We start from the raw sequence: 14,308 nt of genomic DNA, 5'->3' as shown, positions 1-14,308 counted from the left end.
AGGGAATTCGTACGAAATATTTTGATGAAGGTGAAGTAAGGATTGCACTGTGCTAGCCTATGGATCGAGCACAGTGTGTTAGTGTGGCTGGTGTTATTTTTTTATCCATTACTGCACAGCGTCCCTGTATCTACTGCCTAGCCATGTTGCATAGTACGACTCAGCTGGTCAAAGAGCAGCTCATACAGCCATGTGAGCAGTGTAAATAAAAACGCACTTTGTTGTGTAACATTGTGAGTAGGGGCACAGGCAACCTGCACTGCCTAGACAGCGTTGGAATTGTTCCACTAGGCACAGAAAATTTCAGTCGTCGTTCTGCTGGGCCACTACTAATGTAAGAAAGACCATGTTTGAAACGAATCAACAGGGTTAGGCATCTGGTTGCTACATTCATTACCTAGCTTGTCTTGGTGTAGCCCTATCAAGTCCTGGAGCATCAAGGGACAAGAAGTGGAAGCTGTGACAGATTTTCTCTTCTTGGGCTCCAAGATTACCCCGGAAGGAGACTGCAGCCATGAAATTAGGAGACGCCTGCTTCTGGGAAAGAGGGCCATGGCTAGCCTTGACCACCTAGTAAAGAGCAGAGACATTAGACTGCCAACTAAGATCCGTATAACTCGTGCTATGGTCTTTCCAGTTGTGATGTATGAATGCGAGAGTTGGACTGTGAAGAAGGCTGACCGCCGAAGAATTGACGCGTTTGAATTGTGGTGCTGGCTTTCGAGAGTTCCTTGGACTGCCAGAAGATCAAATCAGTCTATATTGTCGACCATAAACCCTGACTGCTCATTGGAGGATCAAATCCTAAAGTTAAAGCTCAGCTACTTAGGTCATCTGATGAGAAGAGAGGAGTCGCTGGAGAAAGATTTGATGTTGGGAAAGGTTGAGGGTCACATGTTAGGCAGCGAACGCGGTAGTTAGATGGCATCCTCGAGGCGCTGCAGATGAAGTTGTGATGTTAGGAAGATAGTGAGAGACCGGAAAGCGTGGCGTGATATGGTCCATAGGGTCACGAAGAGTCGGACATGACTGAACGACTGAACTGACTTGGTGTAGCCCAGTTAGCTAACAAATGCCTCGTGAGGCTTCGACACAGTGGGAGCTCATGCCTGTAAGCACAGGCAGTTGGCATGGAAAAGCACCACTGGTGCCAAAAACTGCTTGGTCTTCTCGCCAGACTATGTATTGCGGTGCTGTGACTGACACGGCAAACACTGTGCATGTTGCCCGTGGTGCAGTGCTGGGGCCTTTCTTGTCACTTGTGCAGAGTTCTTGCTTTTTTTTGTTAAAGGGAGCTGTTCATTTTGGTTACATTCGAGTATGGTACACCTGAAAAAATTCAAATTGTATTTAGTTCATTTAGTAAACAGAGCATCTTTTATGAAGTAAAACAAGCTAAAAATAGCCACAGGTGGCAAACTGAAGAATTTCATTAGATTTCATATTTGCTGTGAGGTGTATTTTATTTTTGGACGACCTTGAAAGGGACAGTGGAGGATGAACAGAAGTTCACCTGTATCGATAGGGTATCGTGTTCCTTAAAGAGACCATGCAACGAAAGCAGATGTTTTATAAGCTACAGAGGACCAAGAAACAGCTGCTGTCATTACCGGCCGATTTTGCAAGTACTAAAATGTTTGCATTCTCATACAAGTGTTGCATGCATTCATGCAGGTTATATTATGCCATCATTCACTTCAAAGTGGTGGCAACCCATCTTCTTCCGCGATGACGTCATGAATTTGAATCGATAGATGGGGACACTTTTAACTTTTTTTCGCTAATAAATGCCTCTCATGCTACCAGACAAATAGCTTCATTTTCCTTCTCGATGTACTTGGCTATTTTGATATGACACTGTTTCATGTCGAAGGCATGTTTTAGTGCATATCCTAGGATTATAAAGCATTTTAACAGTTTCCTTTCTTTTGGTGTTGTTTTCACATCAGTCCTAGCATTTACAATTTCTCAAAGATTGAGGGGCTACTCAAGGAAGTTCCATAAAAGCCCGAGAGTGTTTGTATGCATGTGGGCATGGCGAAAATGATAAAAGTAAGCCCCGGATTACATATCTGTTTATGGCTGTAGTCTCTTTCAGTGCGCCTGCACATCAGTATTTCAGCATGTACAGGGCTGATAAAAGGAAATGCAAACAGCGTGGCGCCTGTATACTCTGCTGTTCCCACTTGGTTTCATCGCGCTCTTACCTCTGGAGGTAATAAAAATATTTGAGCTTCCATAATTATATCGCAGACAGTTCTGGCATATGTTAATGACGACAGCATATTTTTATTACCAGTAGCTTATAAGTGTTATAAATAGAAATGCAAACAATGGAGCATGTAGGTACCGCATTGTTCGCACTTTTTATCGTGGCTGTATGCATATGTGCATCCTTTTTCGCCTAACATTTTTGTAGTATTTTTTTGCCTAATTAGCAAGGGTGCAGCAGTATACTTCATACGCTGCACATGAAATTTGCAAAGCATCCGTTATTCCATGTCAAATCCATACTGCACAGCCATCGCTTTAGCTGAGCTGGACGAAATGTGGTGGGTCAAAGTGGCCGCTGACAGTCGGGGCAACTTTCTCGTTCCATGTACTCTTTCTGCTTCTCTTATAGCCCCGTTCCACTCCACTGATGATGTCATTAAGTTAATTACGCATACAGTTAACACACGAGTTAAATATTTACGCCCACTGCACTAAACTGAGCCTAAGAAGAAAGCCGAGTCCGGCATAGTTGGTTCATGTGTTTGGTTCAGCGCATGTGTTTGTCTCTTCTTTCCCGTCGCGTCTGTCAGCACTGTTTTCATCGCTCCTACTAACCAGAGCACCCAAGTTCGAAGCCGACCGCGGCGGTCGCGTTTAAATGGAGACGAAACACAAAAGCGTCCATGTGCTGTGCGATGTCCGTGCACAGTAAAGATTCCCAGGTATCTATGGCACCTCTTTCTCTCTTCTTTCACTCCCACCTCCCTCACATATTCATTAGGGTGCGGTTCAGGTGTCCACCAAGAACTGTGACAGATACTGCGCATTTCCTTTTCTATAAACCAATTTGCATTACATTTACGCTAGGTCATGCGTTGAGGGGATTAGGGCAGTTGGACACATATATGTCTATTTGAATCCCTACAGCTAACTAGACTAGTAGATGAATGCCAATAAGGCAGTGTTTTGGATGGTGTACATTACACCACCCAGAATGCTGCATGAGGAATGGTTGCATCACAATTTTGATATGAAAGAGTACAAGTCTGGTTCCACATGGAGGGCCATTAGTGATGGCTTAATAATTTATTTATTTATTTATACTTCCAATGCCTTTGTTGGGGTCTTACATGAGGGGTGGCTGTTACAGTTCTTCCTCGAGTCTTCCAGTGAATGCTTTGAAGTGTGGTGGAGGAGTGCGATGAACTTCACTGGCTGGAAGACTATTCCAGTCCTTTGCTGTTTGGACAAAGAAAGTGTTTAGATGTGCACTGGTATTTGCAGAAACGTGGTGAGAAGGTATGATGATACAGTTTCCAAGTGATGAGTGGTAAAAGTTATGAAAAAGGGCATAGTAGGGCTATTTTGCAACGTGGCTCGAGGGAAGGGAGATTAGATTTTGACTTTAGAGTGCTGACACTTGAATAAGATGATTAGTTGGAATGGACGAACCTTGCTGCACAATTTCGGATGGATTCGAGGGAGAGAGAAAGGTTAGACTGGTGACAGTCCCAAACTGCGCATGTGTATTTCAGTTTGGGATGCTGTAATAATAATATTAATTGGTTCACAGGAAGGGAAAGGCGCAGTACCTGTCACACTTGTTTCTGTGAACAAATGAAGCGCTCCGTAAAGGAGGTGGGAGTGAAAGTGAAAAGGGAGAGAGAGGAGTCATAGTGGAGGGCTACGGAGTAATTTTGATCACCTGTGGATCTTTAACGTGCGCTGACATCGCACAGCGCACGGATGCCAGCAGTTTTACTGAAGGAGGTGCTAGTCACAGGTTATGGCGTAAAAAACCAAGCATATGATTGGCATGTTTAGTAATGTTAGAGACATGGGTAGACCAATTAAGGGTATAGGAATTGGTGACAGTGAGGTAGTTATAAGAGACAACCGCAGAAATTTCAGAGCCATATATGTAGTATTTAGGTGAAGGAAAGGATTGTCTATGGTGGAATGTAATTAGTGATGTCTTATTCACATTTAGAGACGTGAGCCTGCAGCACCAGGAGCCAGCGTAAATTAATTTTGTAATAGTTCGCTATCGTTGCTGTTAGTGATAGGTCGATAGAATACGCAGTCATTGGCAAATAGTCGCATGCTAAAAGTCATACCAGTAGGCAGGTCATTATTGTAAATTAAGAAAAGCAAAGGGCTGAGTACTGTACCTGGTAGCACACCAGAAGCAACGGGGATTAAGGGAGGGGAATGTCCATTAGCATACACAAACTGCTTGTGGTTAGTGAGGAAGTTTTGTGTCCAATTGAGAATGAGTGGGCCAAAGTTCAGACACAAAAGTTAAGTAGATAGAAGCCATTTGTAGGGAACTCTGTTAAAGGCTTCCTCAAAATTTAAGGACAGTGCCTCTACTACTATATTTAGGTCTAGGTTAGAACTGATATTAACGAATAGAGCTAACGGAGTGTCACATGACATTCCTTTACGAAAACCTTGCTGACTTGGGTGAAAAAATATTTACAATGTATGTGTGAATGACATGCTCTATTAGTTTTGAACAAATACTTGCGAGAGAAATGGGACAATAGCTACGGCATGAAGATGGCGAATCATTTTTTAGACACTGGAATCGCCTTGCCTACTTTCCAGTACTGAGGTACCACTTCAGTGGATAACGATTGCTGAAATATGTGTGACAGAATGATGCTTGTGATATGTTTTGTGTTTTTAATAGTTTGGAGTTGATTCCGTCAACTTTGACTGAGGATGAGATTTTTAAAAAATCAATTAGCTTTGCTAGTGATTTTTAAAGGACTGGTGAGCAAATAGTTCACCAGAGGTGTCAAGAGGGAAGGTGTCACAAAAGTATCCGTTGTGCATGCCGTTGTCCTACTCGCTGCTTCGGTGGCTTGACAATGGCTGGAGTCACAGTTGCTATGGCAACTATGATGCAAGTGAACCACAACAGATGTGAAGTGATCGATGCATGACGGGATATGTGGTCTTCATTAGCTCATGTTAAGACATACTACAGTGGAATACCACTTGAACAAACGTCACTTAAATGAATTCTTCAATTGTACAACTCGCACTTTTGTTGCATATTTTTCCATTGAGAACCATGCTCCATTACCGCGTCATAGAAAGTGGCCTCCATTTACTTTTAAATTGAATGGCTATGAATGTGGCATGTGAATTTCTGCCTAAACGAGCTCATAGCCAGCTGAACCCATAGCTGGCTTTACATATTGGCTTCGCAGCCAAAGCCGGCCATAGCCAAAATTTCAGCCCAGCTAGTCCTTTTAGCTTGAAGAAAGGTGTACGTACGCTTAATCGTTAACCGTGAACTCCAAACAAAAGGGCCCGACTCTATACAAAAAAAGAAAAGGCAGGATTTTTTCATAGGCTGGACTGCATTTTGAAGGCGTTTGGGATCACAGCATCATCATTGTCTACAATTAAAAGACAGCATCAAGCAATCTTGGGCACATCGGAAAATGCACAGCACAACCTCGCCCACAAAGGACTGTGCACTGCATATCTTTGAAAAGTCGACGATGCCTATTTCAGTTCAGTGAACTTTCACTTTAACAAACTTTTCTCAAACTTTAAAAGAAGTTTCACTGTACACCTAATAATCATAATTTTTTTACTCATGATGGAGGTTGCATCCTGTCACGTGACTTCCGGTACCACTGCTTTCAGGGATATGTTATATGCTACGTGAGACTCTTGCTGCCATAATGTGGAGGCTCGGTGTATCTGTTCCTGCTGTTCAGGGAAAGGAAGAGTGCAGTCTTCGCGTGGAGACCCATTGAATCATGTGCGCAAAATAATGAGTGCTCTCGGTGCTGCTAGGGGAGCGAATAAACAATGAGGCAGCGGCTTCCCTTAGTGGGCATTTTGGACAGGGCCCACTCAACTCTCTTTGATGACAGATGTTCTAGGCAACAGCCCAGACAAGGTCAACAGAACTAAACGTTACCCACAACTAACCACTTTGGCTTTAGCCACATGACTACACAGGATGCTACTGTTTTCACAGTGCATGTCTCCTGCGTGGTTTAGGGCATCTTCCTGGCAATGGCACAAAATGTATTCGTTTTCTCACTGATCCATGCCAACAGCGGCCGAAAGAAGTTAGTTCACTGCTGTGGTGCTGCTATCCAAAATCGATGACCTGTATTGTCTGCCTTTAAGGATGATTCCCAACAATTAACCAGAAGCTGAGAAGGCCAGGATGCCAGCCGTTGCTATCAAGGCATTTAAAGTGGGACTGTTACTACATCTTTCCTTTCTTCAATTGAAGCACAATAGCACAATCTGCCACTGTAGCTCAGTGGTTACAGGTTAAAACTGTTGAGCATGAGGACACGGTATAAAACCCCAGCCATGACCGTTTCAATCAAATGCAAAAGATGGCCCAGGGAAGGAAGGTAGCGAAAGAAGAATGTCATAGTAGAGGGCATGGAATAATTTTAGCTACCTGGGGATCTTCATGCAGCGAAATGCAGAGGTGTCTGTGTGCTGTGCAATGTCAATCAATATTGTTAAAGATTTGTCTGTTTCACTGGGCGAGGTCAGTGCACGTCGACGATCCTCAGGTGACTGAACCTATTTCGTAGCCCTCCACTATGGCACCTATTTTTCTTCTTTTGTTTCACTATCTCCTACTTAGAACGAAAACTGCACTAAGGATTAAACACGGGGAAGAAGCGGACAGGACAGGTGCAGACTTGCTTCTTCCCTGCATTTCGTCTTTAGCATGGTTTTCGTTCTAAGTTCATGCATTACCAACTAGCCCCTCATCCTCAACGTACACTACCTCCTACCTTCCTCCCTTTCTTTATGACACACCAACTAGAAATGTGACAAATACTGCATCTTTTCCTTCTTATAAACCAATTTACAGTTATATTTACTGTGGTGTGGGTGCATGTGGTCAAAATTATACCGGTGCCCTCCAATGCAGGTCTCCTTCTATCTCTCCTTTCATTGCCTCCTTCCCAGCGGCACTGCTGACATGTCCACTGTTTCTGTTTCTGACTCTGGCCTTGCCTAAAATGTTTTTTTGCATTTCCTACCGGCGTATGCAAGTTTCATTCCTCTTGCTTCTTTATCCCTGAATCCAAAGGTGCTATAAATTTTCAAGGCACATGGCGAACAGCTCTGATCAAATCTCTGTTCCTACAAAGGAGGGCTCAGCCATTTGTATCGGCCCAGTATTGTTCATTCGTTTCCAGCAATTGTTCAGAAAGTTAAGTAGGCGGTAGCACTGAGGCACATGAAGGCATAAAACTTAGAAATTTTCACAGAACTGGGCAAACCGACTTCTTGGCAACACTGCACAGTATATCAGTCAAGGTGCGAAAAATATCACGCTTACTTGATATGGGGAATGACGAATTTTCTTGCTGAAGAATTCACAACTTGAAGCACAGTCCAAGCGAACATTTGTTTCGCCACTTGTTTTTCATTCACTTCTGTTAAGTGCAATGTTTACACAGAGATGAGTAAAGCAGTGAAAGTACAAACAAAAATACGACGCTTTATAGCACGACATGCAGTGGTGCCAAATGGTGTCTTGCGTCAGTGCAAAAACTGAGTATACATTCCATAGTTACACATATTTTTACAGGGTAGTTTTGCATCAAGCAAACAGCAAATATATGACAACAGGTGCTCACAGAACAGCAACGAGGAGAGAGAATAAAACTGTATACATGCAGGCTATCTGCCTGCCAGCAGACTGATTGAAAACAAATGTAGTATCTCGTATGTGTGTGTCACTGAGGGGAGGTGTGCCAACCGAATAGTGTGTTACACATACGCATGCGTAATGAATATGACGACATTATCATGGTGGTATGATGTGTGATCAACTTTGCAAGTGCTGCCTGGAAAGTGCTTGATGGGACAGTGTAGGCCGCCCTGCATTTGTGCTTTCGTTGTTGTTGAATCTAAATCCTCCTGCTAAAGCTGGTCTGGATCACTTGTTTAAAAGGTTGGCTGATCAGGCATGACAGCACTGTTATTAACCGCAGAAATGCAGTATTCGTGACTTCATAGTCGCTGGCAATTATCTTCAGGAATTACTTCAGGATGAGCATTGGACTCTATGACAAAAGTAACATACCTAATCAGCAAAGGCTTACACCTTTAACAGTACTTTCAGTGATCACAACATGGCACATTAAATTACAACTGAAGCTTAGTAGGCCATTACTGACTGCTATCAGACCATGACTATGCTTGCAGTCAAGATTTGAAGGTACTGCTCTTTGAACTCAAAGTAGCTACCTGCAAAGCAAATGTGGATTACCAGTTGTCAATTTTGCAAATTTACTTAGCTTTGATCACAAAAAGTGTTCCAGACCACCAAAATTGCAGGGTCAGAACTTGCCATTAGAAATGCATCTCAGCCGTATTCACCTATCGAAAGGCTAAAAAGCTTTAAACCCCTGTACTGTCCAGGGTCAGAGCACAACAGTTTACAAGCCCTGGCTGAAACCTCAGGCAAGTCGGAAGACGGCCATTAATAAAAAAATTATATTTGACACAAACCTTTACTTATTAACACAGAAGTCTACTATTTTTCTAATATATATATATATATATATATAGTATACGACTTCTCATGTGACTTAATATTACAGTTTTGTCGCCTTTGTCGCTGCCCTCACTGATGAAACCTTCAGGCACAAATGTACTACAGCTTGGCTTTATCAAATACTCCAGCTCTGCCTACTGAGAGAGAAATTACTGTGTAGCAGCCAAATCAAATAAAATCCTTCTGAAAGGAGCACATAGCTTCTTCATAAAATATTATGGTTTGAAACACTGGGCCTAAGATATGAAACAAAGCCACAAAGTGCACTGTGCTGACACGTACAGAATTGGATGAAGCGCCATTGTATAATTAATTGCAACAATGCTACAGATAGAAAAAGTATGAACTAAACTACACTGTATCGTTGTCTGTCCTTTAGGGGAGTCTGCAGGAATTGAGGATTGCCAAAATGTGGTCTTCTGCTGCGTCTAATTGAAGATTTAAACGTCTAAGCTAAACCAGTCATTGCTGACAGATAACTCCACAAAGCGAACTTCATCCCATTCCGTTTGCAAAGGTAACATGATACATTTGTTCACCACAGAGACATGGTGCGAAACGGAGTTGATGACACGGGAACATCGGGGACAAAACAAAGACAGTCCAACAGGCATTTGTGCGCACAAAACATAACACGCACCTCCACACTGTTTCACAGGTGCCTGGGAATACAGCCTGATTTCTAAAATATCAACGAGGGCGCCTGATTGGCGCCGTTTTCTGAGAATGCTGCCCCAGCTTGCAGCTAAAACTGACGTTGCACTACAGGAGAGGCGCGTTGCACTCAGCCCGCATGGCGTAAGATGGTGCAGCAGTTGTCTCATGCTGCACTGGCGACGCACAACCACATTTCAATGTCTTTGGCACTTGCGGCAGTATGCTGAGTCTTGCAGTGAGCAGCAACAGCCACACACCACATCCCTCTGAGCTGCATCCGGCTCAGAAGAGACGGAAAAAAACAAAACGAGAATGTCATCCAGCACACAGGAAAGGAAGAGAGTCAGGTGTGGGAGGTTTTGGAAGGGTTCTGCAGGCGGCCACCTCAAAGCCAGAGTCTCCTCCAGACTTCTCAATTACCGGGCACAGTCGCACAGTCACCGAGCTTCACCAGCGCCAGTATACCACTGCAGTGGAGGAGGTACCGCGCGCGCTCCCGGTCTCTTCACAAGGCCTAATATGCTCCCCCTGGTGCCGGTAGCACACACTAGGCAAAGTTAAGACCACTAGAAAAGACTCTCAGAGCACCACAACCAGTTCAAGGTTCTCGAGGCTGTCGTCACCGAAATGCACGTAGCACAGCTGTATTAATTTTTATCGCATTTCAAACACTAGCTAGCAATAAACAGTCCAATTTATGCACCAAAAATATATTAGCCTTGTAATAACAGTTTTTTCCTGAGCAAATCAGTCACCTTCTTCATTGCACTGTACACATCATGTTTACTTACTACAGTCGCTCAGTCGCTCATCAGCTAACGCAACATATTGTGGTGCGAAAATTTGAATAGCAATACCTTGCTACAGCAATCCCATTTTCTTGAAATCAGAACTCCTGTGCATTGATACTTTAATGCTCATGCGAGCACCCAGACAGCAAAAAAACTTCGATAAGTCCTACATCTCGGTGAGTCTTACAAAGTAAAAGAAACATGAGCTAATTATTTATGCAAGAAATAAAATGGAACAAGATGGTGCTTGATTTTAAACCCCTTTATCCCTTAAGATAGGGCACTGATTGCTTTACAAATTCGCTTTTTTCGAAGTAATATTCAGATCAAACTCTTCCAGAACATCAAATAAAAGGTGAAAATGCATTGGTCACACTGCATAAGAATAGCCTCGGAGTCAGTGATGGCAAAGTACTATGCTTCAAGTGAGCAGCTGCTTCGCTCCTTCTGGTTATCATTCCTACAGGCCTCTGCCCAGGCACCTTGTGTTGACTGCACTGCTCTGAAAGCCTTTTCTTGTGAGCCCATAGGCTATGGTGAGTCCCCACAGGCGCGATCCGCGAGACCTCGTCGTCATCACACTTGCCACAGCAAGAGGTGGTTGGTGCTGTCGTCTCGGCCGGCGGCCTCGCTCAGTCCGGCACTGCGGAAGTCCTCATAGCCGTCGCCGCCACTGATGACAAGCAGACGACAGCCGGCGGCCGGCGTGAGCGACGCCCTGCGGCCGGCCATCGAGGCTGTCACTGACGTCGACGTGGCACCGCTGTCGCGTGAGCACCGCAGTGACCGGTGGTGGTGGTGCCGACTCCCCGTGGGCTCCGTCGTCTCCACGGCCGTCAGGAACCGTACGTGGCCCGTGTGGCCGTGAGGCACACCTGTCAGAGTGGAGACAACATCATGGTGAAGTAATTAGCCTCTGTTGGCTGATGGTACAGTTGTGCACAAGATAGCCTAAAATGATAGAATGACGACGACAAACTGCCGATGTCTCCATACAGCCTCAAAAACATGAACCAAAAATGAAACAAACGTCAGCATAAGAATGTTGCCTATACCTTCTTTTATCTGGAATAATCTTGAAATACTAATAACATTTAAAGGCACATTTTTCGAACCATAGGAGACAGGAGAACGAAATAAAGCACTTTTGCCACAGTACGAAGCACCCAGCGATGAATTGCAAATACACTACCTCATGACTGCAACAAAGGCATGCGGCTCGGCTCACCTAACACCTATCACAGTATCTGCACTCTCCACCTGTGTTATTCATTATTGGTTCAAGTTTTAGTAAGTGCAGTACTGCAAGTAGTTTTTGTTCATCGCTTCGTCAATGTAGGTCAGATTCCCCATATCTGTACATGTGCTCAAAGGTGGTTCTGGGGCATGTAAGCCTTGAAAAGAAAAAGCTTACTTTCTCAACAGCCTAAACAAGCACCCTGGCACTTAAGCAGCACATGCAAGAAGAGGAGCTTAAGAAAGTTGATATGCAATTTAAATAAACACAATAGCTGGGAATCGGAGCAGGGACAAAGAAAAAAAGTCAACATGAAAGCAACCAACATGCAAAATATTTTCGCAGATTGACAGCACACGAGAAAAGCACTTTGAATGAGCCTCATGTGCTGCTTCCTGGGCATGCAGCAAAAGCCTTGTATAATATTAGATAAGGGAAGTGACACTACAGTTATGGCTTGGCACATGCATACATCTAAAGCAATGGACCAAGCAAGAAAAGAAGTTTGAACTAAATTGAGCAGCTACACACAAGCACATGTACACAAGAAAGAAAGCCCTGAAATAAACATATATGTGGTTTTGTTTGGTTCTTTGCTTGTGCATATGTTCATTTTGCTATCTGCTTGCTCTTCTATTATTTTTCTGTCATTTTTCCTCTTTTCAGCTGCCTTCCTACGCTGCGCCCTTTTATTTCCACCAGTCATTGTTCATGTGGCCAATAAGCATGTGGACTTCTGCATCTGGCTACCTTCTTTCCTCTTTGCTTTTTAGTACTTCAAAACCGTATCGTCATAAACATTAAAACCTATGGTTTTCATAAACATAAATGCATTCTCAATACTAGTGAAGTAAGCTGGTCAATGCACTGTAAACTTCAGAGGCAAGTGCAGCAGGAATATCACACTTGGACTGAAAATCTATATACAGTGTCCACTAGTCTTAACTTCTGCATTTGCTGGCAGTGCCTGAACATTTTAAGTGATAGCTTTGAACTTGCTACTATGCTGGGCAGGCTACCTTCTCATGTCTTCAGTTGATGTGCAATGGACTCATGAGCACATGGCAGACCTTGACTGAAGCAATGATTCAAGCAGAACTGCTCACTATAACTTCTGTAAGCTTTGTTACCTGTCCTTGTCTGTGTCGTTAGGACAGTACAAGTTTAACTGATGAGTGCAAGAGTACTGCAAGCAATTTCTTATGGCTGTTTAATGGAGCTCGTGTTCAGCAGCATGCTGTTCGTTCTGAAGTGTACCTTTACTACAGCAACAGCTTTCCCTGTTACATTTTTATTGACAACCTCTCAAGGCTTATGTTTCCTCAATGTTTATTTATTTTGCTCGCGGGAGACACTGCAATAAAGAACCTGAACAAATGTGGTTTCTACACAAGGGGTGGACAAGCAGTGTTAATATTGTCAGTAACATAACAGGGGCCAGCATGAGTGAGTGAGTGAGCTGACACAGAGGCTTACCGACAATGTTGGGCGGGCTGCCCAGACGACTGGTGTTCGAGGTGAGGTGAGGAAGGGGTAGGGTCAGCAACACCCCTGCACTGGTGCCCACCCAGAGCAGGTCCTTGCAGGCCAGCAGGGCAGTCACCCGCAGGCATGCCGCCTTGTGCTGCCGGATTATGTCGTCACATGCTGGAAAGGGCGAACCATCAGAGTGCATACAACGAAAAAACAATTGAGAACACGCATATCTGCAGCTTTCTTACAGCCCAAACAGCAAACGAGGCACATAAATGCAGTATTTGACAAAGTTCTCTGCTTTAATGCTTTAATGATTACACAAAGGGGTAAAAAGTTTATCCTACTTATAGCACAACACATGGTGGCCAGAAGCCACAAGTAGATACTAAACGTTGGTGTGTCTCGCTTCCTAAATGTTCATCTTAGAGATTTTGTCGCATTATCGCGTGGTGGTGACAATGCCGAAGGCGCTTGAGAAGAGATAAGTGAGGTGCTGAAAAGAACTCTTTAATGGGCTGACTTGGAAAATGCAGAAACATCTGGATAAATCGGCCAATGGTGCTAGAACAGTCCACAACATCGTGGGAGTGGTTGCGGCTGGTGGCAATCGTTCGAGATAAATCTCTGCGCATTTTGCACTAAAAGAAAGTGATAAACCTCGCTGTCTGAGACACTGAGCATGAATAAACCAAGAACACCAGATACTTCTGTGTGCTACCCATAAAATGATAAGGCAGCATGCTGGCAACAACAAACAAAAAGTACAATTGTTCGCAGCAACATTTACGTCAAAGCCGATGTCAGGTGGCTCTGCTATTTGTTAAAAGTTTAGATGTTTACAAAGATGACACCAATGACTGTACATGGGTAAGCAAAGAATTTTACCGTCACAGATCAGTGTCTGCCATATTTTGCAGAGCTCCTTGATGGAATGCCGCTAAGCCAGCATGCAAGAAAAAGCTTTCGCCGCATACCTGAAAGCATTTTAGTAACGGCGGGTGCAATGTTGACGTCTTGCAGGCACTCGTACGTTGTGGCATGAAACAGGCGGATGACTGCACTGTGCTGAATAGCCAACCAGACACCAAGGCCCGATGTCACCATGCAGAGCACAGCCCGTGATGAGTCACCGCTAACTTGGAAAGAATGCTGAAAAGAAAGCAATGATTACAATGATAGAAGAGGCAATGCTCCTAAACAAGTTGTAATGTCCTTGACATCTGTAGTTCGTATTCATAACATAAACACAATACATCTCGTGTTTGGCGCATGATAGCCTTAGTTGCTTATGCGTCATTAAACCCAACACAACACAACACAACAATGCAGCAGTCCAAGTCCGTCAAGGAATGGTTGCTGTAT

The 14,308-nt window shown here is 43.9% G+C and overlaps 1 protein-coding gene across 2 annotated transcripts in view; it reads right to left on the bottom strand.

Moving 5' to 3' along the window:
* Positions 1-7,300: 7,300 nt before the first annotated feature.
* Positions 7,301-14,308, bottom strand: part of LOC146191051 (rho guanine nucleotide exchange factor 17) — a 158,843-nt gene continuing 151,835 nt past the window's right edge. Inside the window, exons 22-24 of one of the 2 annotated variants that reach the window (XM_084601486.1) lie at positions 13,921-14,095; positions 12,947-13,117; positions 7,301-11,108 (exon numbers count right to left, since the gene is read on the bottom strand). In XM_084601486.1, coding sequence (XP_084457612.1) covers positions 10,810-11,108; positions 12,947-13,117; positions 13,921-14,095 — 645 coding nt within the window. In that variant the 3' untranslated portion in view covers positions 7,301-10,809. The remainder of the gene's footprint in view (positions 11,109-12,946; positions 13,118-13,920; positions 14,096-14,308) is intronic. The other variant, XM_084601485.1, reaches the window with a different exon arrangement.

Source organism: Amblyomma maculatum, chromosome 4, assembly GCF_055883805.1.
Source record: "Amblyomma maculatum isolate TAMU_Amacu chromosome 4, ASM5588380v1, whole genome shotgun sequence".
NCBI classification, from domain to species: domain Eukaryota; kingdom Metazoa; phylum Arthropoda; class Arachnida; order Ixodida; family Ixodidae; genus Amblyomma; species Amblyomma maculatum.
Note: the sequence above shows the minus strand (reverse complement) of the source record. Positions and strands in the feature narration are given on the sequence as shown.